Source organism: Podarcis raffonei, chromosome 4 (genome assembly GCF_027172205.1).
Source record: "Podarcis raffonei isolate rPodRaf1 chromosome 4, rPodRaf1.pri, whole genome shotgun sequence".
Lineage (NCBI taxonomy): Eukaryota > Metazoa > Chordata > Lepidosauria > Squamata > Lacertidae > Podarcis > Podarcis raffonei.
In genome coordinates, this window is record NC_070605.1 from 85,469,600 (window position 1) to 85,496,701 (window position 27,102).

The 27,102-nt window shown below is 41.4% G+C and overlaps 2 protein-coding genes across 2 annotated transcripts in view; one reads left to right on the top strand and one right to left on the bottom strand.

The window, feature by feature from the left end:
• The window catches only part of UBAC2 (UBA domain containing 2), a 77,951-nt gene that overhangs the window by 20,052 nt on the left and 30,797 nt on the right, over positions 1–27,102 (bottom strand). Inside the window, exons 5-6 of the mRNA XM_053384535.1 lie at positions 9,321–9,444; positions 5,900–5,947 (exon numbers count right to left, since the gene is read on the bottom strand). Coding sequence (XP_053240510.1) covers positions 5,900–5,947; positions 9,321–9,444 — 172 coding nt within the window. The remainder of the gene's footprint in view (positions 1–5,899; positions 5,948–9,320; positions 9,445–27,102) is intronic.
• GPR183 (G protein-coupled receptor 183) lies at positions 15,966–23,306 on the top strand. The gene is made up of 2 exons (XM_053384534.1): positions 15,966–16,093; positions 21,985–23,306. Exon 2 carries the CDS (start codon positions 22,014–22,016, stop codon positions 23,094–23,096), a length of 1,083 nt encoding a protein of 360 aa, XP_053240509.1. The 5' UTR covers positions 15,966–16,093; positions 21,985–22,013; the 3' UTR covers positions 23,097–23,306.

The following is a 27,102-nucleotide window of genomic DNA, read 5'->3' on the forward strand; positions in this document are numbered from 1 at the left end:
TTTTCATTCTCTTGCAAAGATTTTAGGAAATATATCAGTACAAGAAGGGAAGACTGTCAAGCATCTAACGACTTATGTACTCTTGCCAAAGTGTACATTAGAGTATAGCTTGAAGTCATGCCAAAGGCACAGTGCAATTCAATTCATGTGCTTTTGTCTTCCACATACAGGAAGCTACATCTGTCAAAGGATGTCAAGGAAGACTGTTTCCCCTCATCTGTCCAAATAATCAGTGTAAGCATTTCTTTGTTTCGAAAACAGAAATGAAAGCCTCAGTTTTCCTGCCCATTATTCCAAAAATATCAGCTATCAACCAGCCACACAAAGAAAAACAAGTCGTCTTGGCCTAATATGGGCTAAACGACTAAATTATAAAAGACTAAAAATAAGCTTCTTAAAGCATAAGCTTTATTTGTACAGTAGTCTAATGCAGAGATGAATACAAATGCTAAATTAAACAAAGGAAACTGTATTAAACATTGCGTCTGAAAAACTAAGTCTGAAAAGCTAAACGACAACCCTGTTACCACTGGCTTGCCCTCATGCCTATGAACCACGAGCCAGGCTCTTGGATATATTTAGATTTGCCTGCATTGTGTGCGTAAGTCTACTTCCCAGTCCCAGTCCAGTAAACAAGATGAAAGAGATGGAGTAGCATTCACAGGTCCTATCCACTAACGTCAGCCGTCAACTTTTACAATATTGTGACCTGAAGTAAGGTGAATTTAGTATGACCTTAGAGGCAGAATGTTGCAAATCATAGACGCTTCAGGGTTGGTAAAGTCAACTTCAGGGTTTTGTATTTGTTTTTAATGGAAATGTGGAATGATAACAGTTTTACGTACAGCAGAACCAAGCTAGCAGCTGGCTAGGCTAAATTCAGCTTGCTAATAGGTGTTTTCCCCACAGATGCAAGTTCACTGGAAAACAAGGAACATGGAGGAATGACACCTGCGGCAATGGGACTTGGCAGCAGGAATCATCTGGCAAAACTAGGTGTTAACCAGAACTCTTAACTTCTAAATTTACAAACTGTGGCGCACGCCCCATGGATGCATGTGTTTGGGACAAGACAAAGTGTGTTCAAGGTCTCTGAGAAGAAGCGGATCTCTTTAGTCAAGGTTAGGCATTGTTGTCTCTAAGGGAGACAGACCTGGCATAAAATACAGATGGGGTTAGGGTGATGAAGTTTCAAGGAGAGGATCATACCTTAACTTTTTCTCCAACTCCTAGCAACTGAGGCTTGACATTGCAGCTATCACTTACCCCAGACATAGGCAAACTCAGCCCTCCAGATGTTTTCAGACTACAATTCCCATCATCCCTGACCACTGGTCCTGTTAGCTAGGGATGATGGGAGTTGTAGTCCCAAAAACATCTGGAGGGCCATGTTTGCCTATGCCTGACTTACTCAGTGCTTTGGAAACATTTTCTGCCATATATAAAAGAGTGTGCCTGAAACAATGTGGAAGGGTTGCTATATCATACATCTAACAGCTAACTAGCGCTGAGCTATGGGGTCCAGAAAGGGCTGCTGGTTAGAAGAAGGCTTTGAGTTCAAAATGTCTGATAAACAGAGCTTAAGCTACAATATCCCAAATCGAAAATTTGCAGAAATTGTAGATGGAACATCCCTTACCAGCCTTTCGGATGTTAAGATCTGCAAAGGGTCTCTCTGTTCTTTCAGAAGTGCAGGGAATGGCAGCTCAGACAAAGGCTTTCTCCACTGAAGCTAACTTGTGGAACTCCCTCCCCAAAGAGGTGCACATAGCAGCCTCATTGTACCACCTCTGTCGCATGTTGAAGATGTACCTCTTAACACTAGCCTTTCTTTGACAGCACAGGTCCCAATTTGGCCTGTGAGGCAATTTCCCTCTAACTCACCCACCCACCTGCCCCACAAGTGGTGTGGGGAATCAGTTGCCGAATGGCGACTTCAACCCTGCTAGATTGGCTGTGTGACTGAGTTCCTGCAGAAAGCAGCTTTGCTAGCCCTATGCTCAGTGTTTTGCCAAGCGTGAGGTAGGCCCTGTCTAATCTCTAAAATTCGTTTTATGGGCAAGATGTTCAAGGGCATTCTGGCAGCTTGATCCAGTATTCCTGGAGGAAACCATTTATCTTGATCCTTTTTCAATCTGATTTCCACCCTGGTTATAGACGGAAATTGCCTTGCTATCCTAGTGGATAACCTGTACCAAAAGGTGGATGGTAAGAGTATGAATCTGTCAGTTGACCTATATCTCTAATCAAAATTCAATACCACCAGCCACAGTATTAGTCTGAGCCAACTATGCAGTGTGACTTTATTCCTGGAGGGCAGACTCTAGAAAGCAGAGCTGGAGGACTCCTAATGGACTATGGGTCCATCTCATCCCCAGTGCTTTCTAAGATCTACATCTGGGGTGAAGGACTTCTGGACCTACAAATACTGCTGGACTCCAACTCACTTCAGGTCCCACCAGCATAGCTAATGTTTGGAGATGATGTGAGTTATGGAGGACCGAAAGAGAGCCACCGCTGATCTATGTAAACATCTGGAGCTTGGGTGATCATCAATATTGCTTTTGCTTTTTCATTCAGGTTGTAGGGAGTCAGTGGAAAGTCTCAACCAGTACTCATTACGGTGCATCAAGGTGCATACATTGAAACATAACCCAGAAGACAAAAGAACTGCTGGACAGCGAATCAGTCTATCCAGAGACATTTTGTTCCAGGTGATGATTCCCATTTCCTTTCAGAGAAGTTAGTGCTGATCACTTTGAAAGGAAAAAGATCTGATAATTACAAACACTGAAACACAGTGCAGTTTGCAAAGTGGAAGTGTATTGCTACAGGTGTGAGGCAACTGCCCCCACTCCACTCCCACAGAAATAAAATTACAAAATAAAAATACCTGCTGCAAGATTTCAATGAAGACATGTGAGCTGAAACCCAAATATAGATTCTATTTTTGGACAGTTTGCATTTAGTGATGCATGCAACTTACGTATATTATTTTAAAGAACACTTTATATAGCTTGAAAGGGGAAGTAAAGAGTGGAAGAAATTAAATCTAGTTCCAAGGTAATGATGACAGAGCTGGAGAATGACTAAAGTATAAGCCCACCCATTTTGTTAAAAGCTTGCATTTTACTAGGAATCGTCCCTTGTAGACCACTTTTTACCATACTGGTTCCCATGTCCTTCAACAGGGAACAGGAAAAAAATGTGAGTATTTGCAGCAAAACTGCCCTCCGCACCAACACTAAATGATCTGATTCACCTTCAAATTATCACGATATTCCAGGGGGAGCAATGTGTCTCGGTGCGCCAAGTGCACAGAAACTCACCGCATCCTAACCCCATGTCCTGCAGTAGGAAGACTCCATGAGTACACAAACGTCCATGTTGAAGAAGTTCACTTTAATCCAGAAAGAGGCTTGGAGGACTCACACACCCCAAGGCTCCCTTCTTAGGGCAGAACTGCACTACCTGGTGTGAAATGCAAGTGCCTATTGTAGCTTACCAATTGTTTGTGGTTGTCATGTGTTGGCTTAATCCTTCCTTGTTTACTGACCTGCCTGTGCATATTTTGTAGATACAAGCAGCACTTTTTGCTCATGCACAATATACACAAATGATGCCCTGTGGTTGTGTGTTTAGGAATAAAATGTGCATAAAATGCAGTATTTGAGGTAATGGTGGAGATTTGAACCCAAGTTCTAATTAAATAATCTATGGCCTTTTAAACTGTGTGTTGGGGGGGTGCTATTGTTTTTGTTTGTTACTATGTTATGTATTTTTGTGTATTTATATTGTAAATCACCCTGTGGTCCTCGGATGGCCACAATCATAAATTTATGTAACTAAACGTATATGTATAGATTTAAAAATCTGAGCATACAGTGCACTGACCTAGCAATGGCCACTATAACTATTATATGATACAGCTTACAGATCTATCACCCTCCATCTTCATGCAACCCTGTATTGTCGAATTAAAAAGTAGGTAAGTATAACTTCAGTCATTGCCATCTCTGGCAATGACTGTTCTGTTTTGATTCAAACCTGGCCGGGGGGGGGGGACACCTTTAATTTGAAAATTAGTGTTATAAATAGAGAAGAGAGCATCAGAAATGCTGCGGGGAAAAAAAGTATGTGAAAATTATTTTGCCTGGTTTTAATTTTTTCTATGGGATTTTAGGCTGCTCTTATGTCTTTCGTTTTTGTTAGTGGTGTTTTAAACATTCAGTATCCTCCTGTTTTAATTTATCTCACAGCTGTATGGCAACCATAGAATTGTAGAGTTTGAAGGGCCCATCAAGGAGAACCCCCTGGATTGCAGGAATATGCAGCTGTTCCGTATGGGGACCGAACCTACAACCTTGGCATTATCAGCACCATGCTCTAACAACTGAGCTATCCAGTGGTGCCAGCAAATTCTAAATTGTGCACAGCGCTGGCCCCCGGCCTCTTAAGTGAGATGGGCGCACAACCCTAGAGTCGGACACGACTGGCCCGTACGGGCAGGGGTACCTTTACCTTTTTTTTTTTTAAATTGTGTACTTGATTATGTTAGCTGCCTGGAAACCTCAATGAAGGTTGGGATATAATTACTCAAATAAAAATCCGCAAACCTCCCATATTATCGCTTCTTCTGTTGTGATTATTAGACTTCTCTTATCAAAAAGGAAGCAACTGGCTACAGAATTTAAAATACAATACAAGGCAACACTGAACTTATGATCCAATCTTTACTGGTCACAGAAAAACCCTCACTCATGTGATACGTAAAAATATAAACGAGATAGAAAATGTTTCCTACCACTACAGTCTAAGGGACTTTCCAAGTTATTCTTTTTGTGCTGACTGAACCTGAATGGCCAAATCCCAATCCTATGCAGCTTACTTAGAAGCATTCAGTGGAACTTCCATTGTAATTTACTTCATTTCCATGTATCCAGCCAACATACACGCCAGGGAAAATTGTGCCCCCCCCGAAACCAAAGCAAAATGCTCAAATGCTGACATCAAAGGTACTGTACCTAGTTACTCTTGATTAGAGTTTGCTATGGTCATCTAATGGGCACTGCCCATGACATAACTGGTAGTAAGTGAAGCAAGCCATTTTTGCCACATTCGGACATAGCGCTAAACCAGCCTTCCCAAGTCTGGTACCCTTCCGATGTTTTGGACTGTAATTCCTATCAACACCTGCCAGCATGGCCAGCCAGCAACATCTGGAGGTTACCAAGTCTGGAAAGTCTTAGTTTCTTTTAATCGTGGTTTATTGAACAAGCCAGCATCAAACACACAGCTATTCAAACAACCCAGTTTGTTGCCCCAGCTTCCTCTGTGAATATCCAACAACTGCCCTTAACCTTTTGTGTTGCCTAAAAAGGCATCACTCCATGTCCAGTTCTCTTATCACTGGCCAGCTGTAGAATTGGTGCAGGGAACACAAACCCTCTCCTTCTGGGAAATCTTCCGCAGGTCTTGGCAAACCCTGAAGAAGAAACCCCCCTAAAGCATTCCTTCCTTCTATCATTCCTATCATGACAGTCCTCTTTGTAATGGATAAGTACTGACAATGTATAGATTTATAAACTGTATCAAAGGCTCTATCAGTTACCACTGGGATTTCTTTTAATTAAATGGAGTGTAGAGTACATGTAATGTAGCAGCCATCTTTCTGTGAAAGCTAGCCTATGTACTGAGCCACGGAGAAAACTGGAAGGGAAATAGCAGGCAAAGTTTATGTGCTGAACCATTTTGGCCACGATTTTTTGTTGTTATTGTTGTTAAGAACGTCAGCTGAATTGAATTTGGTAAAGGCTGTAAATATTAAAACAGAAAAGTGCATGTGAGTGCTGAAAACTGTTAACTTGTTGTAAAGAAAACAGTAATGAAATACACTTACCAGCCCACTTAAAGCTACAATCCAGATATAAGACCCAGAAGTTAAAAGCTACAAGACAAAAACGCACAGTTTAAAAATGCAACTTTTATTACACAATGCTTTGGTTGACTATTGCTATCAATAAATAACGTAGCAGATATCACAGTAAATCTGTGTGAGTAGGAAAGTGATTGAAACCAAAAGGGATAGAACAAGAAACAAAGCTAGACCACAACCAATGAAAACACCTGAGCAGAAACTATTTACCAATTAAATCTTTTGGAATATGGTGTTTCAGTAATGGTGCCTGGTTGGGGGGGGGTGAGGGGTTGAGTCCAATTGCGTATATAATAAGGAGAGGGAGAATACAGTTGAAAAACCATGGACCAGTCTGCTGACGATTGTTGTGCTGCAAAGTGCAACTGGATCTGACCCTTTTTTCTTCAGAATTTACTTCTACAGGCAAAGACGGACTTAATGACTTTTCTTCATTAGACTCCCCATCTCTACTATTTAAAAACAATGGGTAAAATACTTTAAACGGAGAGAAGGGTTGGAAAGGAGATATGAAGTTGCAGAAAGACGAGACACAAGAAGATGCTGAAGCCAGAGAAAGAAGTATTTAAAAGGAAACGGTTGTTAAAGTTTAAAATATTAACAGATTCGAAAGAAAGAGGGGGGTTTGCCCTGCCGGACTTGAGGTTGTATTATGAAGCTGCAGCCTTCTGCTGGCTGAAAGATTGGTTTTTGTTGGAAAACACCGATGTCCTAGATCTGGAAGGTTTTAATAATGCTTTTGGATGGCACGCATACCTATGGTACGACAAGGTTAAAGCACATAAATTGTTTAAAAGCCACATTGTCAGAAAAGCAATTTTTGCAGTCTGGATGAAATATAAAGACTTACTAGAGAGTAAAACTCCGAGGTGGCTATCACCAGTGGAGGCCAAGGCCCGAAAAAGACCCAATATGGAGGCCTATTGGCCGAAATATTGGGAATTGACTGAAAAAATTGGAGACAATTGGAAGTTGCAGAGCCAGGACAAACTAAAAAATAAGGTGCGAGATTGGCTACATTATGCTCAAATTCAAGAGGTTTTCAAAATGGACAAAAAAGTTGGTTTCCAGGTGGAAAAGTCGAAACTAGAGACAGAACTGTTAGAACCAAAGACAAAGCTGTTATCTAGAATGTATAACTTGCTGCTTATGTGGAATTTACAGGATGAGACAGTTAAATCTGCTATGATTAAATGGGCACAGGATGTTGGACACAACATTATGTTTGAAGACTGGGAAAGGTTATGGAACACCGGAATGAAATTCACGGCCAGTACGGCCTTGAAGGAAAACATTATGAAAATGATATACCGGTGGTACATGACCCCAGTCAAGTTAGCTAAGATACATCACCTGTCTGACAATAAATGTTGGAAGTGTAAGGAAGCAGAGGGGACTTTCTTTCACCTCTGGTGGACATGCCCAAAGGTTAAGGCTTTCTGGGAAATGATTTACAATGAGTTGAAAAAGGTATTTAGGTATACCTTTCCCAAGAAACCAGAGGCCTTCCTGTTGGGCATGGTAGACCAGAAAGTGTTAAAGAAGGACAGAACTTTGTTTATGTATGCTAGTACAGCAGCAAGAATACTCATCGCAAAGAACTGGAAGACACAAGATTTACCCACGCTGGAGGAATGGCAGATGCAGTTGATGGACTACATGGAGATAGCTGAACTGACCGGCAGAATCCGAGATTTGGATGTAGAAACAATTGAGGTGGACTGGAAAAAGTTTAAAGACTACTTGCAAAAGTATTACAAACTGTATGAATCTTAAGACGGTGCATGATTTGGAAATGATACGCTTTAGCAATTATGATTAAGTAAATAGTAAACTAAGTGATAAAAGAGAAAAGGAGATAATATGAAATTGAACATGTTACGTTTATTTTAAAGGTATAAAAATTGTGACATAATACATTGAATATAGATACATAACATGTAAAAGTTACAATAAGGTATGACATAAGGTAACAAATTGCTGACATTGTTAATATAAAGAACGCAGAATCGGAAGGGGTGGGGAAGTCCAAGTTGGGATTTTTGTTAAAAAAAAAAAAATGGTTTCTTGTAAACTCCTTATTTGTTTGTAATGTATAAAATTTGGAAAGAAACGTAATAAAAAATATTATATAAAAAAAAAAAAAAAAAAAAGGAAACGGTTGTGTACATGGTGCAGGAGAAGCAGAAATGAGTAATAACCTGACAGTGGCATATTCATTCCCCCTCTTCTGCAAAATGTTAATAAAAAAAAACCAACCCCAAAATGAACATGGAACAGATGAATAAAAAACTGGCAATTTCCGCTGGCCATTGTATTTATTTTATAAATTATGCTATTGTTATGTGCAGCTCTTCAACCTTTTTAGAACTTTCAGTATGTAGCTCTTTCTGGATCAATAATATTTTTTTAACAAGTCTTGCCACTGAATTCTGACAAACTGCTTGAATGTGTGCCATAACGTTGGACAGGCATTTAGTCGGCACGAGAAAAGCACATTCAGATTGCAAAACCACATAATCGAGCAAAATCTCTGTTGCACATGGTGAAGTTTTTAACGGCACACCTACCAGTTTGTCATGATAAGAAAGGAAAGCACACCAAGAATAACTGAAGCTGAGATAAACATCTAGACTAGATGCTAGCAGTTATCGCCTTACTTGTAAGATAAAAATGATCAAAATAACAGACTTTGCAGAGCATGTACTTTATTTTCCTCTGTTATTAGGAATAACGAATGGCTCTGTCAGCAGAGCCAGGTTTGAGGCTATGCTCAAGGGATGCATTTCTACTTTAAGATTCCAAACATCAGCATCTGAGCTGAAGTTATTATTATATTAAACAGAATGCACTGCTCTGTTAACTATTCAGAAGACAGAGACTTTGCATCATATACCAGGCCTAGCCGACCTAGGTCCCTAAGACTCCCAGTTGAAGGCCCAGGGGCTCCAGTAGCCTCCTGTTTTCTTAACATGTTTAAAATACTCATTTTTAAACTCCAAGGAGAACCATCTCACCCTACCTAATCAATAAAATTTTTGTCAATGGGAAATACTAGACATGCAGAAAGTGGGCTGTTATCCACTAATAGCTATGGAAAAAGGAGAAACAATGGACACTCACTGAATTCCATTTTCCACAAGGTGTCTGGATTACTGTCACTAACATTTGCAAAATTAGCAAGCACTTCAGGTTCATCATGCAACTCCATGCACTGCAGCATTAATTGAAAAGTTCCCAATTCAAACAATTCTAGTGTGTCTTCGGACTAAATCTTTGGAAACAGAGTATATAATACGGGGGAGTTCTGGAAAACACTGCAAGGGAATGAAAGTTGCTGCACTGCTAAGTAAAGGAAAAGCAAGCAAATCAATGCATACTGTACCTGCAAACCCAATACATAGACCAGTGTCTTGTTTGTGATGGAAAACTGGCCTAGAATTTGTGTCACTTGCACTCTTGGAATGGAGCAATAAAATGGTACAAAAAGAGCAAATACAGGGCCCAAGCTGTTGAGACAAAATACAGTACAAAAATGGGGGGTCAATAGAATTTGTACAAAAAGGCTTCAGCCTCTGTCCCTTGACTGATTTTGAAGTCAAAACATGTCTCTCGGTCTATTAAAAGTGTTAAATGCTGTGCCTATATTATTTAGAGCAAAAATTCTACGAATGACCAGAGGTTTCCCCCTCCCCAGATTAGAATATGATGACAACAACCCAAAAGGCTGAGAGAAAGACCCTTGTCTGCTTCCCATCTACACAACCCTGTAGTCCATCATTAAAACTGCTATTGCTGGAAGAAGAATGATGAACCAGGCCCACTCTCATCTTAGCACCTATCTAGCACGTCAGAGGTGAGGAATTTCACCTGCCTCTTTTCTGCATGATCCATTTTTCTTCATCATACTTGGTTATTTTGAAGAACAACCAAGAGACAGAAAGTAGGAACTGGCTTTCACAGAAAGACTTGCTTAGAAAACTGTGCTCTATAAAAGCAGTAGGAATATATTTCAGTATAACGAGGGTAGCTTATCTTGAGTAGCTACTTTTACTTAAAGAACAAACAGCAATATAATATTTCCGGGGGGTGGGGATGCAGTTTATCAAATTCAAGTAGAAGAAGAGCAAGAAAACAGGAATTTCAAAACTCTGATTCACAGCCCTCTTTAAGACACATCACCACCTATTTAGTGTCTCTGTGAATAATAACATGAAACCATGTGCTTAGAGGTGCAAGACCAAAACACAGAAGTTTTTTATTGCAGCAAGGTCACACCCAGGTATTTTTTTCCGTAGCATTTCTCTGGCTCTCCCACTTTGTTGCACATACACAAGTTACTTTGAGCTACTTTGAGTTATTTTGTTCTCTCTCAAGCACCTTCTCCCACAATGACCAAATGTTCTCTTGCCTCATACACTCTCTTAGCATCATTTCCCTCAAAGGATAGAGATCAATACGGAGGAGGAAACTGCAGCCGGGTGAGCAAGGAGCCAAATGTCATTGCTTCTTGTGCTGCTTTTCACAAACCTGGTGATATGCACATTTTCTCCTCTGCTGTGCTGCCTCACTGATTTTATCTTTAGTGACTGGCCATGCTCGGGAGCAATGGCTTTGTGAGAATAGTGCTACTGCCATACTGGTTTTGCGGGAAACCCCTTTGAGACAGGCAGCCATGCTTGTGTACGTTCCTTTGCTGATGGGGCTTGAGGCCAAGACTGTGGTGCAATGCATAAAAGAATATGATCCAGGAAACTGAAGTGCTCATGAACGTTTTGTGTGGTCTTAGGCAAGTCACTATTTACAGAAGTATTACTAGCTTTCTAAATGTAAACAAACAAACAAACCATTAAACAGAACACCAACATTTCCTCAAAAGCCAGTCAATGTTGGCTTGAGGCATCCCTCATCTTGGCTTCCTCCTTCAGTTACAACAAGAACCCTCAGAGAGCTGCTACCTCATTTGAAAGAGGTAGCCAGTGGTCTTCTAAAGTCAGCATCAAGTCTCAGGAACTAAAGCCCCCAACAGATGTGCATTACTGGTAATCTGTTTTGCTATAAATCAACAGAGCATTGGCCTGGGGAGGCATAAGATCCTCACATCAGAAAATTGTTGGGGAGCTATATTTCTAAGGGCATTAAAAAAAATGAACATTCTGACATGCGTAATGCAAGTCAGTGTGATGCCCTTGCATGTAAACAGGTTTTTAATATGGAAAATACCAGTATAAACTGAAAATGCAGTCCTATCTAATATGTTTGAAAAAGATAAGAGAGCCCAGTATGTATTCTGTCTGTAACATGGCAACAACTAATCGCAACCAAGGTTCTGGTAGTGCAGGGGTTCTCGTATGGCAGGCAAGAAATTGAATGCCAGTTGTATTTCCCTCCCTATAATTCCATCTGTATAAAGCCATATGTGGACAGGTCTTTGATACCGAAGATGCACAGGCAAAAAATTCTCCAGAAGCATCCTAACCATGTAGTTCCTTATTCTCTGTGCTTTTGAGGTTTTGCAACTCTCTATCACAATGCCCATTTCTTGTTAAGTAATATGTTTACTTACAGAAGAGGTTTCATGAGACTGAAAAAACCTAGTCAAAGTGCTTGATACTGTCTATAATAAAAGTTCAGCCTTGTCTCCACGTGCACCAAAATAAGACTATAAGGTTCTGCTGGATCAGATTAATGGTCTACCTCACCTAGCATCCTTCAAGCATTTGGGAAGCCTACAAGCAAGCATGAAGGCAACAGCTCCTCCCTGTTGTTTGCCCCTTCCCTCAGTCATTAGTATTAACAGCTACATTACCTCTGAACAAAGAGCCTATATTTACAAGTCATGGTGAAAAACCACTGATAGATCTATTATCCCACGAAGCATCTAATGGCAGCAAATTCCTGAGGTTATTTATGCACTGTGTGAATAAGCACTTTCTTTGGTCTGTCCTGGTCTCACCATGAAAAGCTGAGTTCTAGTACAATGTTCTAGTGCTGAGTTCAACATAGAAGAATCTCTCTCTATCCCCTTTTTCCATACTATAAATCTCTATAAACCTCTGTCATGGGTGTAGGAAGGGGGGGGCAGTTTGCCCCAGGTGTCATCCCGGGGTGGGTGTGTGACAAAATCCCGGCTGGGCATGAGCTCTGAAATGTCAGGACTTTGCAGATAACTTGTGACTCTTTGCGGCATTGACAGTACCCCAGCCTAAATATACGTATGACTTTTCCAGAGGGTTAATGATGGCTGAATCTTAAGCCACTGTACATTGCATTTACCATCTCTGTGCAATGGAAGGGACATTGCTGGACAGTAATAGTAATATCTGAAAGTACCTGCAATGAAATATAAAGAGTTTGTCTGCACCAACTAATTTTCATGCCCTTTGTATTTGCAGATACTTAAGTAGCTTGTCCCATTACCCACACATCTCATGATCCTTGATAGCTGGCAGTTCTACTTATAGTGTCTCAGCAGGAAAGTTAGTAACTCACCAGATACTAACTGCAGAAAGTTTGGTGCCTGGTTTCTCTTGCTTAAAAGGACAGAATTCTGTATTATCCTTTAGCATGAGCCACCAAAAACATTGCAAAAGGTGGAGAAGAGCTTGTGTCGTGTAGTAATAAAGAGGGTGGGGTGACAAAATCCCGGCTGGGCGTGAGCGTGGCCGCACCGATCGCACCCCCTGGCCAGGCGTGACTGCCACCGTACCAGATCGCACCCCCCGGGTGTGATCACCCCGCCCCCTGGGCAGATCGCCCCACCCCCGGGTGCACGGCACCACTCTGGGTGCCCCAAGCGGCTAGCTCCGCCACTGGTCACAGGCAGAGGCATACCTAGACTCCCTTGTGCCCTTTGCAAGGAGCCCCTTGCCCCATCCCTTTTATTCTTCTGCTGAGGTGCTCAGAAGAGTCTGCATGCCTTGCACAGCCACAATGATCAGTGGAGGAGCATTCGACCGAGTAAACAGATGGGCCGAGGCCAACCTGGGTATGTCCCTGGTCACAGGGTTGGATAATCTTTTTTCAGCCCAAGGGCCACCCCGTTTCATGGCCAATGTGCCAGCAACCACAGGCCAGTGATGGGAGAGTAAGAGGCAAAGGAGGGCATAGCAATGGATGCAATTCTTCCCTTTGTACAGTAAGCTACATTCCGGTCATAGAAAAATCAGAGGTCTCTACATCATTCAATCTGCCATCCACACAAACAAGCGACGTTGCCACAAGACACATGCCAGCCAGGCAAAAACAGTCAAGTGCAGAGCCAAAGTCAGTAAGAGACACTGTTTAGGGGTAGAGTACCAGGGACTAGTAAGTGAGATCTGGAGGGCAACATTTTGCTCCTGGGCCTGATGTTTCTAACCCTGGCACTAGTATGTCTCCTTTGCTGCCAATTTTCTCTGAACTAAAAAGCATTAGTGCTTGGTCTTTTACTGTTTTTGAAACCCAGAGCTGCTGATATGAGGTGGGAGGAGATACTTCATAATGAGGAGAAGGCAATATCTGACAATAGGGTGCCACATCTGTAGTCAAATTATACAATCTATCAGGTTTGAACTCTGTAACATCATTTCTGCTGCGTAAGTACTACTGTGCTAGAAGTTGATGGAGGGTAGAGTGGGGGAGTTACTTCAGTCCTGTCTGGAGTTTTGAGACTATAATTCTTTCCAACAGACAGTGCAAAAGAGACTTTCCCATGATTAGCAGACTTCCCCATCATCCCTGATCACATGGTATATGTATCAATGGTGGGGAGTCAAATGTTGAATGCACGTCAAAACTGAACGTATTAGGTAAAACTGTATGGAAAAGCATTCAGATATTTGGCATTTGACAGAATCCAGCTGCAAATAAATGTCATGGCACTGTGGATTATGTAACTTGAATTTAAAAGCAGCTTCCTCCATATATTTAACCAAATTTGCAATTGTCAGCATGTGTGATGCCCAGGCCTGGCTGAAGACATCTTGCAGCCTGGAATGAAAGTAATTTCAGGCACAGAAACTGAGTGGACTCAACAGTGGAACAACATCTTCTGCTGTACCTGAGGGTAGATTAGGAGTAGAGATGGATTTGGGGAGAGCAACCGGTTCAGTCGCACTGGGTGCAGAGTCTCAGTGGCACCACAGGGGGCTCTGCAACTATTATGTAGAATGGAAGGTGAGGGGCTGGGCGGGGGGCACCAAATTTTGGTATTGCACAGGGCTAAAATTTGAGACCCCAAGTTACAACACTGTTGTTAGCAAGCTAGCTTCGGGGGCTGTTGCAGCCCCAACCTGAGGCAGCTGCCATATTGCTTAATGGCAGTGTACTTTGGAAACATATTACTTAAGTACAAAGAAGAGCACCACAAATCACATAATCCATAAATGGAATCATGTTTAATGCATCATTGAAGTCGCACGAAGTACTACAGTGGTACCTCGGGTTAAGAACTTAATTTGTTCTGGAGGTCCGTTCTTAACCTGAAACTGTTCTTAACCTGGGGTACCACTTTAGCTAATGGGGCCTCCTGCTGCTGCCGCGCCACCGCTGCACAATTTCTGTTCTCATCCTGAAACAAAGTTCTTATCCCGAGGTACTATTTCTGGGTTAGTGTAGTCTGTAACCTGAAGCGTCTGTAACCTGAAGCATCTGTAACCCGAGGTACCACTGTATTTTGATAACATGCCTACATTAAAAAACAAACAAACACCTGAGCATTTCATTGCTTTTTGGAAAGACTACACTATAAAATACTAAGCAGGTGACAGCTTATTAAAAATGGCACATCACATAGCATATTAATAGCTTGCCTCTTAACACCAGTTAACTGTCAGTAACTGAACAAATAGGACTGCAAACTTGATTACATTTACAACTCATGGACTGATTTGCATTAACTGGTGTGGAATTTACTTGTACAAAATTCCCCACGCTAAAATCAAGAGATGCTTCAGGGAATTGACATACATAGATACCCCAGGTAATTTCCTATGGAATGACTGCTTTTTAGTTTAGGCTTGTATCATCCCATTCATTATGTAACACAACTTCTTCTTTTTTAAGTCGGGGAGGTCCTGAAAACCCCACAAAACAGACGATACAGAATACAGCACCATGGCCTTTTCAAAACATTTTCCATTTTTTGTCACAGAAACCCACGAGATGCTTTAAGTTATTTAGTCAGACCATGATACACAAAACCTATCTACCCCACAAAACCTCACTTTTCACCAAAACCTGATACTTGTTTCTAGGTAAACAAAACATTGGCTAATTGTCAAGTAGACGTCACAGTTCTTCCCTTTTTAGTGTGGCAGGTTCTGTTTTGAGTTGGCTTTCTTGTCTAGCTAATTAGATTTTATTTGTGGATGTGTGCCCTTGCTTGCCATAGGTGTTCTCTTACTGCTAAAGGAAGATCACACTCTCATTCCTATTTTATATTTGAATGAGGAGAACACACCCCCGTGTATTTTGGGGGACTCAAAATTTAGAAAATGGGGGGAGATTGTCCAGAGTTGTTGAGCAACAAAGAAACCGTTCACCGCCAGCTACTGCCTATCGCCTGCCCAAATGCCGCTGCAACACCCAATCAAAAAAAGGCCTTGCCGCAGTAAAAAAAATCCTCGTCTTATACCCGGAAAAGTACGATACCTTGCTGCCATCATGATATGAAGTCTGGACCTTGGTTTCAAGAACCACTTGTGCTGCGATTATGATATCTGCAACAACGCTGAGCATCCACACCACCATAGCCCATCAGGCTAAAATATAAACGCCTTCATCTTACGGTAGATATCATATCTAGCAATTTTAACTTTCCCCTCTGCTTTTCGGAGTTTCTTTTTTTTGGGGGGGGGGAACTGATGAAGTAAGGTTTGGTTTATGAAAGCCATGATCTGTCAGTTTCTTTTTTAAATGCCGTTAACACTCTTGGGGGGGGGGGAACGAAGCATGAAAAACATGAGGTGAATAGATGCTGTCACTTCCCATACTGGTTTTTTTTAGGTATACTTCAGCCAGAGGGAGGGGAAATGCCATCAACTCCTTAAAAGGGTAGTCTGACCTAATCAATCGTAAGAACAACACGCAAAGGGGAAACAGTTGCATCTGAAATGTGTAGCAAGTGCAAGCACCACACAGAGGACTTAACAGAGGACTTAACAAACTACTGATAAAGTGAGTAGAGGGAATACTATGTTCTGTTCTTTTCAAAACAAGGCATTTAAACTGCTGTGGGAGTCAAATTTTCTGATGTGACTATGAAGCAGGCACTTCTTTAGACAGGAGAGAGAAGCAATTTGTGGAGAATATTTATGATACAGCAATGTTCATAGAAGCATGCAGCAGGGCAAATTGGCAATTAAACTTAAGGGAATATGCAGGGATGGAGAAGCTCACCGGAAGAATAAGGAATCAAGAAGAGAGACTTTTTACAATGGAAGGGGGGAAATTTATTGATTATTTCAGGACATATTGTAAACAAATTTAAACATTAGTGGGATGGACATAAACACGTGCAGTAAGAGATAACTAAGGGGTGGATAAAGGAAAATTTATAAATATATTTGAATTAGATATGCAGTAACAAAAAGATATGAAAAATAACTGCAGAAAGGAGGGGAGGGAAGTCAAGGGGAAGGTAAATTAAATTTGTAAAGAGTTTGCTTTTCTTGCTAAAATGTTTCTATAAGTTGAAAAATAAGAAGCATGTAGTAGTAGGACTGTAGTTAACATCTGTTGCAGGAATACAAATAACTTTAATTTCAATTGCAACATTGTTAATGTTTCTAATATAGGTATTGGGGTGGGAGTTAGAACCGGGAATTAAACCTTATATTAAAAGAGTACTAGAAAAAAACAACTGTTTCAGTACAAGTTTTTAAAGAATAAAGGATAGGTACTTATAGGCTATGAAGTAATATTAAGCTGTTATTTACAAACTAGTTTAATCACTATTCATGTTTAAAGAATGCGATAATGACTTTACAGTTCCCTTTTAAAAATGGATTTTTTCTTTAAAACTTTTTATTTTAAGGATGCATTAAAATGTCTTCCCTGGGAAAATTGTTCTAAAGTAGTCCAGCCCTATGCATGTTTTACAATATCTGGTGCTTTTTAGATTAGAAAAAAGGCAATCAAGAAGGGACATACAGAGGTGTGAAAAATACTACACAGTGTGGAGAAAGTAGGCAGAGAGACTTTTTCCTCGTTCTCTTCTAATACTAGAACTCAGAGTCACCCAATGAAGCTGCAAATTTCAGGAGACACAAAAAGAAGTGTTTTTTCACACAGCACATGAGAAAACAGAATTTCCTCACATGTTGTGATGGGCGCCACACAATGACTTTAGAAGGGACTTAGACGATTTTGTGGAAGAGTGGTGGAGTGCTATCTCAAGTAATGGAAATGGTATACCTGTGAATACCAGTTGCAGGTGAACATAAATGGAGAAAGTGCTGTTGGACTCATGTCCTGCTTTTGGGCTTCCTATAAACATCTGCTTGGCCACTATGAGTAAAGGATGCCAAACAAGATGGGCTTTGTTCTGATCACAGAGGGATGCGCATGGCGCTGCGGTCTAAAACCACTGAGCCTCTTGGGCTTGCCGACCAGAAGGTTGGCGGTTCTGCACAACAGCGTGAGCTCCCACCATTGCTTTGTCCCAGCTTCGGCCAACCTAGCAGTTTGAAAGCATGCCAGCGCAAGTAGATAAATAGCTGTGGCCAGGAAGGTATGGCCACTCTGGCACTCGTCATGGTGTCCTGTTGTGCCAGAAGCAGTTTAGTCATGTTGGCTACGCGACCCTGGAAAGCTGTTTGTGGACAAACACCAGCTCCCTCGGCCTGAAAAGCGAGATGAGCACCGCAACTCCATAGTCGCCTTTGACTGGACTGAATATAATAATAATAATAATTTATTATTTATACCCCGCCCACCTGGCTGAGTTTCCCCAGCCACTCTGGGCGGCTCCCAATCAAGTGTTAAAAACAGTACAGCATTAAATATTAAAAACTCCCCTGAAGTTGTCTTTTAAAGATAGGATAGCTGCTTATTTCCTTCACATCAGAAGGGAGGGTGTTCCACAGGGTGGGCGCCACTACTGAGAAGGCCCTCTGCCTGGTTCCCTGTAACCTCACTTCTTGCAGTGAGGGAATCTCCAGAAGGCCCTCGGCGCTGCATCTCAGTGTCCGGGCTGAACGATGGGGATGGAGACGCTCCTTCAGGTATACAGGACCGAGGCCATTTAGGGCTTTAAAGGTCAGCACCAACACTTTGAATTGTGCTCGGAAACGTACTGGGAGCCAATGCAGATCTCTCAAGACCGGTGTTATGTGGTCCCAGCGGCCACTCCCAGTCTCAGGCCTCTTAAGCTGTGGTGGTGAGTCCGGAACCAAGAGCAGCAACAGCAACTTTACCATGCAGAGGTCCTTTACCTTTTTTTTTAGCTACCTGTTCTGATCAGCACGGCTCCTCTTTTGTTCTTACCCGCCACTGATTAGATTTACTCCCAAAGAGGTATGCATAGGATTGTCCCCACATGATCCAAACCAGTCCACATTTATACTGCGCCCACTGGAGCTTACTTCCAAGTAAGCATTGACAGGGGGCTTCAGTCCTCGGATAACATCCAAGCTGCCTGCCCACTCATGCAACGGAAGCTAGTGGAACAACAGGATCCCTGGTTTCTCTTAGAATCATAGAATTGTAGACCTGGAAGGGACCTTGAGCGTCATCTAGTCCAACCCCCTGATATGCAGGAATCTCAACACGTGGTTCCCCTGTGTGTCACCCGACCCTTTGGAGCAGATTTTTGGCACACACAGTGGGCTACAGGGGGAAGGGAAGGAAAGAGAAGCTCTGTTATGTGTGTGAACGCTCACACAACATTGGATCTCACTCCATACACAACATTGGATCTCACTCCAAGTGGTGTATTAATAGGCTTCACAATGTTTTGTTGTTTATGTTAAATGAACAGTGACCTTGTAATATACTTTGGCTTTTTAAGTGGGGCAGAAAAGTAATATTCACAGTGCATTTTCTCATATCTATTTTATCCCACAGTAAGTTTGATCCCCCCCCTCAAAATAACAGTACACTCTTATATTTATATTCAAAACTCAGTTCCACTGTATTCAGCAGCACTCATTAAGATAAATGTGCATACGATTGCAGCCTCAGACTTTTTATTTAAGAACAACTGCAAATCATACACTTTCAAAAAGTGTTGTCATTGCTTTCAGTGTGATAATGATCATTGCACTTTATGTATATTTGACAGTTAAATCTTATTTTAATGTACCAAATCTGACAAGTTGAGGGTTATGGTTGTGTATCTTTTAACCACTTCATTAGAGTGAAAGGTTATATACATGCTGGTTTGTATCACTGCAGAATGTATGTTTAATGCATTCAGCAACTCATTTTGACATCTCTAGGGTTCTCTGCCAATTCAAGACATTAATAGATATGACACTAAGAGTTTTTCACTTTTCACAGGCAATCACATTTCAAAACTGCACACAACTATATCCATATGCTATGTTCCCGTTAGATACTGCTCATCCTAACCTCACATTGGCAATAATTCAATATCATTTTGTGTATGGACACCTGCATTTACTTCACTCATCCTCTCTTGATATTTTGACAGGCTTTCTGCTTTATGAACTAGATAAATTTACAAAGCTGATTTTTTATCTATCGCAATTTTTCCCCGGACACAAAAATCTGGAAAAGGACATTTGATTAATGTATTGAGTTTGAACAGAATATGTAACAGAACCGGTATACTTAAGCGTAAAAACATACTAAAATGTTACAAAATCTTCTTTATTTTGCAGTTGTGAGCTCTGATTTGACATTGTGTGTGTGCAACAACCCTTAAAGAAGGCTAGAATTGCACCAATCAGCCACAGAGTGAGAAGAGGGATGGAGGGGGACTTTTCACAGTTTAATCAAGCGCATACTTAACTTTGTCCTGTTCAAATAACCCAGCCTATTTGTGGAGTTCTCACTGTCCAATACAGCTTCCATACACAACTATAACCATGCAGAAATTATTGAAATGGAGGAGCATTTCAGCCCACCAATTCCCACAGCCCATCAAAACAGATAATGAGGATTCCAGCTTCCCTTAAAGAGCTGTGCAAATGCTTTGCTGGCTGTGAGATAGGGGCATTACATCTATAGCTCCTATTTCATGCATTTCTGTCTAGGGATACAAATACAGATGCTAGCTTCTCAGCACATAAAGCCCCTGGTTAGTTCAGGGCACTGCTATATAAGCACAACAAATTCAAAAACACTTGAAGCAAACTGCTGCTAACATTGCAACTACTGGAAACCCCAAAATTAGGAATCACATATAAATAATATTGTGAAATACACAGAAGTTGGGAGGAGCAGTTCTATCTATTCATGTCTCCTATTAAAAGCTCCCTTGCACTTGAAACAAAAAAACATTAGGAGTTGTGCCAGCAAAGTCTCTTCCTTCCTCTTTTCTGCATCTGTTGTCTCCCCCCCCCCGCCCTCCTAAGCTAGGTTAGTGGTTGTACTTGCACAAAACATAATTCTCAATAAACACACTATGGACTGAGCTCTAAGTTGCTGCTGCTGCAGATATACTACAAATGGAAGAATATACCCTCATCATCCAAGACAGCTAGTGAGGTGCAGAAATAATGTTACTACAAACTGAACTAATATCCTGTTTTTATTAATTGTGCCGCAAGACAGCTTTGTAAGACAGTCGTGAAGCAATCTGTGTGGCTGAGGGTTGCTAACTATACAACACACTAGACTGAGCAGAGTGAAACTCCATGTAAGTTTGGGAGCTGAAAGCCACACAACCACTTCTGCTGCCACAACCAAACATTGTAAGCTTTCTAACCACTGTGGAGTGTAGATGAATGAACCTAGACTTCATTTCTTTCCCCTCATACAACCATAGCCATGCAGGATGGAAAAATTTTGGACTAGTGAAAAGGTTTATGAAGTAGTATGTAAGTGCAAAGTTTTATTTGGTAAATAAGGAGCTACTGTGCTGAAAGTGAGAGGTGGGTTTGTGCACCGGGGCGAGGGGAGGGTTCTTAATGGGCGTGCAATCATAAAATAATATCACAAACTTCTTTCCCCCTTCGACACACCATGAAACAAAGGGTGTGCATGTGTGTGAAGAAGTGAGTCTGAGCATGTTGGAGGTGTTTGGGGAGAGGATAGAACCTCTTTAAACAATGCAAAGGCTCAATTCACATGAAAGAAGTTCACACACAAAATACTGTACTCGTTTTTGGCAAAGTAAATCTTCAGGACCTACTGCTAGAGAGCTGTAGTCAAAGCTTTGACTGCTTTTGTTTTTTTAAAAAAATAAATGAATAAATATATTATTGGCTGCTTCCCTGGCCTTTGAGCTCCCACCTCCTTTTGCCCACCACTTTCCCTCTAACAGCACACAACTGCTTCCGTTCTTAAGACTGATGTGAGGATTACAGACAGAAGTTAGTCAGGTAGTTACCAGAGAGAGCGGGCCATTGGGACGGGTGGGCTTTGGAATTTCCATTCCCAGGGAGATTGCATGGGCAATATTTCACAGGGTGAAAAAAATAGCCACATCAGAAGATTTGACAGTGTATTTTGCAGGATGGCAAGGATTAAGTTGACCTGGTCTGCCAACGATCCTTTCAGGCAGAAAGTTCGTTCTGTCATACTGTTCCAAGTCTAGTGTCATGGTGTCAGTTTCAGAAAGCAGATTTCTCCATTTATTAATACTGCCAGTGAGCATTTAGGTTAATCCCGAAGAAACCAGAGGCATGGCTTTTGGCCCTTCCTTTCAAGTTATTAACTTGCTTTATCTCATTTCAAACTTCTGATCGTCTATAGATTGCTGTTTTGAAATCCAAACTTAAAGAGTTGGAATTATATTTTTTAAAAGAAGAAGAAGAAGAAGAAATAATTTAACTACTTGGTTTTACACTAGGCTAACCTATTGACCACTTGCAATGAAAAATATGATTGCCTATATTAAACACAACACACACCCCTGCCCCTTTCTTCTGTTTTTCTAGGTCTCCTAAACTTCCTGGATATTTCAACTATGGCAACAGCCTGGGCCACCGCTGCCTCGACAGCCCATCAGACTAACAATTCAACTTGCGACCTATATGAGCACAGCGATACGGCACATATCCTGTTGCCCATGTTCTACAGTGTTATTTTCTTAATCGGAATGCTTGGAAACGCACTTGCTTTGGCTGTAATCGTTAAGAACAGAAAGAAGATGAATTCTACTACTATTTACTCAACAAATCTTGTTGTATCAGACATTCTTTTCACTACGGCGTTGCCTGGAAGAATAGCATACTACGCACTGGGCTTTCACTGGCCATTTGGAGAAGCACTCTGCAGACTCTCAGCACTTGTCTTTTACATCAACATTTATGCCGCTGTGAACTTCATGACATGCCTGAGCATTGACAGGTTTGTCGCCGTGGTTCATCCTTTACGCACAAAGATCAGAAGAGTTAAATGTGCCACGTACATCTGTTGCTTTGTGTGGTTTCTTGTACTTGCCCAAACCATTCCATTGCTTTTACAAAAAATGTCATACGAAGAAGGAGAAAGAATAACATGCATGGAATACCCAAACTTTGAACGAATTGCAAATCTCCCTTGGATACTTCTTGGAGCCTGCCTTCTGGGATACGCATTCCCCCTTGGGATTATACTAGTCTGTTACTCTAAAATTAGTTGCAAACTCTGCCATATTGCAAGAGAAAACCCACTAGCTGAAAAGTCCGGAACCAACAAGAAGGCTTTTAATACAATTATTTTTATCATCGTTGTCTTTGTCATCTGTCTTACTCCGTATCATGTTGCCATTATTGTATACATGATTAAGAAGATTGTGCTTAAAGATATCATTCCATGCAGCAGTCGGCAAATCTTCCAAAAGACCCTCCATTACACTGTTTTCCTGATGAATTTAAACTGCTGCTTGGATCCTTTTATCTATTTCTTTGCATGTAGAGGATACAAAAGAACAATCATGAAAATATTGAGACGTCAAGGAAGCATATCACTATCGAGCGCTGTCAAAACAGCTCCTGAGGAAAGCTCTCGTGATATAGGAGACACACAGCTGTCTCCCCTTTCAACATCTCTAAATGGAAAAAGGTGAACACAAATTAACATTTGAAACGTGCTTCCAGAGTTTCTATTTCAGAAAACATTGGTAACAGTAAAAACCACGAACTATTTCTTTTTTTAAAGGAGCTAATATTTTTATTCTTCCAGGAGTGGCGTGGATTGGAGTGGTGATGTAGCACATGTAGCCACAAGAAAGAGAAAAACTGGCATTGTATTTGCTTTTAAAATTTGGTTTCATGTCTTTGTTTGTCCATGTTGCTTTATCATGGGGTGCAGTTATGTATATTTCTATTGCTGAATCTCAGGAGCCCAGGCAGGAGAGTGATTTAGGACTTAGACAGAGAAGCAAGCTAAAATTAAACTGAATGTTTAACTCCAGTTCATTCACCCTTAACACCTATGACTGGTACAAGGGATATACCTGGAAGGAAGCATGTAATCATCTTTGCTTTTTCATAGGTAATGAACTATATAAAATCATCGTTTATATATAAAAGCCTCCTGTCACAAGAAGGGGGTGATTTGCCTAATCTACCAGTGTGACTTTCCAATCTACCATGTGGCTCACATAATACATCTCCAAGAATATGCAGTATGCTGGCAAACAGTAGAGTATGAAAGTACCACAGCTGGGCAGATGGTAAGCAACCAAGATAGGGAGGAGGTCAGAAGCAGGGTGCGGCTAAGAATGGCACTTCTTTCAGTAGGAAGCCAGTCACTGATTTAAGCAAAAAAACACCCTGTCTCTTAGCTTCTAAAAAACAAAGAAGAAAATAGCATGTTGTACAAGAGGAAGGAGGGAGGGGTTGCTATCCACCATCAGCAACATCTGCATCCTAAAAACCCTTTGTTGCAATTCTTCTGGTTTACTTTTCATACTGTTTTGTTTTCCATTAGTGAGTTCTTTTGCATCCTGATCCTGGGACTTTTTGTTTTGTGTTTTTGTACCTACGTGCTTTCCTTTCTCAGAATCAGGGGGCTGTTGGATCACGTTGGGCTTGTTTTTTTTAAAATCCCAAGCATACATATAGGCAGCTGTGTTTTGGCAGAAACCAATAACCTTGCTCGGTCCCTGCTCCTGCTAACCTAGCAGTTCGAAAGCACGTCAAAGTGCAAGTAGATAAATAGGTACCGCTCTGGCGGGAAGGTAAATGGCGTTTCTGTGCGCTGCTCTGGTTCGCCAGAAGCGGCTTAGTCATGCTGGCCACATGACCCGGAAGCTGTACGCCGGCTCCCTCGGCCAATAAAGCGAGATGAGCACCGCAACCCCAGAGTCTGTCACGACTGGACCTAATGGTCAGGGGTCCCTTTACCTTTACCTTTAATAACCTTGCTTGGATTAAGGGTGAACTATGATAAATTAGTAAGCTTGCAAGGGAAGTCATTCATGGAATAAGAGACTGAAGAATGGGTAGATATGTACAAAAACATATATTTTATAAATTCAGCTAAAAAACCTCTCCAGTAGGAAAAGTAAAGCAGCAGAACAATAGCTTAAAAACTGGCTATTATGAAAGATGTGTCTATAAAATTAGAGATATTGTGGTAAAGGGCAGTACCTAGTTTTATAAGGCAATAACTCTCCCAAGTATGAAACCCAGAAGCAGGAACAGTGATTGGAACTTGAGGTTTGGATGGCACAAGCTACTTGTAGTATTTTTAGAGACATATCAAGCGAAAATTAGGTGGTATGTTTCATTGTGGGAGTTCTGGTACCTCCTGATGTTATAAATAGTTGTGGACTGGTACCTAAAAGCAGTTGCTCTGTAGTAAAACAAGCAGTGAACATGTGGCGCGTGACAGCTGCCCATGCAGGTGCGGAACCGTGGCAGAGCTCAAGCTACCAAAAGAACAGGAGTTAACACCACTACCAGTTCTCATGCAGTGTCCTTTCTTCCATTTAAGGATGGATAGATTTCAAAACATCAGAAATGAGTTAGGAACATTCCCATGTGAGCCTCGTACTAGGTAGCATGAAGTGGCAGATGAAAAACAGCCTGATTTTTAGACTTTTAAGGGTGGTATTTTTTTCTTCTAAAAATCACGTGTTTGGCATGTTAATTGGTTTGAGACTCATGGCAATCAGCGACTTCGTTATTTGTCTAAAGAAGAAATGTAACACAATATCTATTCTTTAGGAACATATACAAATATAGTCAAAGCAAATTAAAACCATCTACTTGCAATATCCAACCTATGTTCATTTCACTTATTTATATTCCTGCTATTTTCCTGGACGCTTTATTTTTAGTCTAAGAGCAAGAAAAGTTGGGTCTACAAAAAGGTACCAATGCCACATATGCCTATTATAAACATTGTTGTAATAGCAAACTTGAAGTCAAGCCGAAAAAACTAAGAGTTGTACACAATAAAGGCTTAAAGAACTGGCTCATATTAACTCAACACCCTTTAATGTAAAGCTAGTGAGGAATGGTGCCCTAAAGCACTGTTCCTCATGGTGGGCTGAGACAGGGCACTTAGCCTGGAGCCACTTTCAGGTGGGCCTCCTTGCAGCTGCCTGCCCAGGACCTTCTCGCTTGCCTGTCTCACCCACTAGCCATACCATAGCCTTTTGGTTGGACCAACTCCTTGCATGCTGAACAAAGGTGGTCACAAGATGGAGAAACTGGGGGAAGAAGGAGGTGGGAAATAACGTCTTCCCTCAATGCCAGAAGTTTCGCCATCATGAACCCAATACAATATGTATTAAACCAGGGATGGGGAAACTATGGCCCTTGCGATGCTGTTGGACTGCAACTCCCATCATCCTTGACCACCTTCCCATGCTTGCTGGGGGTTAAGAGAGTTAGAGTCTAACAGCATCTGGTGGGCCACTGGTGCCCCATCTGTGCATTAAACAATACATAATAGTCAACATAAAAAACTTGTACAAACATACACACACATGCACACAGAGCAGAGAGTATATAATATTCCAAAAAACAACAACAACCCAAACCTGGATAATAAAACAGTTCTATTACTTCTGTATTACTGTTGCGTCTTGACTGAAGCCATTACTGAGTTGAGATTTGGACTATCAATTGTATCCCACCCTCTTTATTACTACACGACACAAGCTCTTCTCCACCTTTTGCAATGTTCTTGGTGGCTCATGCTAAAGGATAATACAGAATTCTGTCCTTTTAAGCAAGAGAAACCAGGCACTAAACTTTCTGCAGTTAGTATCTGGTGAGTTACTAACTTTCCTGCTGAGACACTGTAAGTAGAAGTGCCAGCTATCAAGGATCATGAGATGTGTGGGTAATGGGACAAGCTACTTAAGTGTCTGCAAATACAAAGGGCATGAAAATTAGTTGGTGCAGACAAACTCTTTATATTTCATTGCAGGTACTTTCAGATATTACTATTACTGTCCAGCAATGTCCCTTCCATTGCACAGAGATGGTAAATGCAATGTACAGTGGCTTAAGATTCAGCCATCATTAACCCTCTGGAAAAGTCATACGTATATTTAGGCTGGGGTACTGTCAATTCTGCAAAGAGTCACAAGTTATCTGCAAAGTCCTGACATTTCAGAGCAGTATCTCATGATCTCCCATTGTGGCTTCATCCTTGGCAATGAAGAGGAAGGAAGTCTGGTGACTTAAGTCTGGCCAAAGGTACTCTTCCCTTTATAAATGTGGCCTCACAAGGCAAAAAGATATCGACAGTATTTTCAAATGTGATTATTGAGCAAAACGCTGCAGACAAGCTGGTAATTAGCAATGGTAATTATCAGTGTTGTCACTAGTTAATCCTTTGTAGAAAAATTCATGTATGGAATCTGAATATATCTGGCTATGACGAAGAAGGTAGTACCCAGACATAGAGCTAACACACTCACTGAAATCAATGGAGGTTAATTATGACTGACTAAGCGAGATGACACGGGTGGCGCTGTGGGTAAAACCTCAGCACCTAGGACTTGCCGATTGCATGGTCGGCGGTTCGAATCCCCGCAGCGGCGTGCGCTCCGTCGTTCGGTCCCAGCGCCTGCCAACCTAGCAGTTCGAAAGCACCTCCGAGTGCAAGTA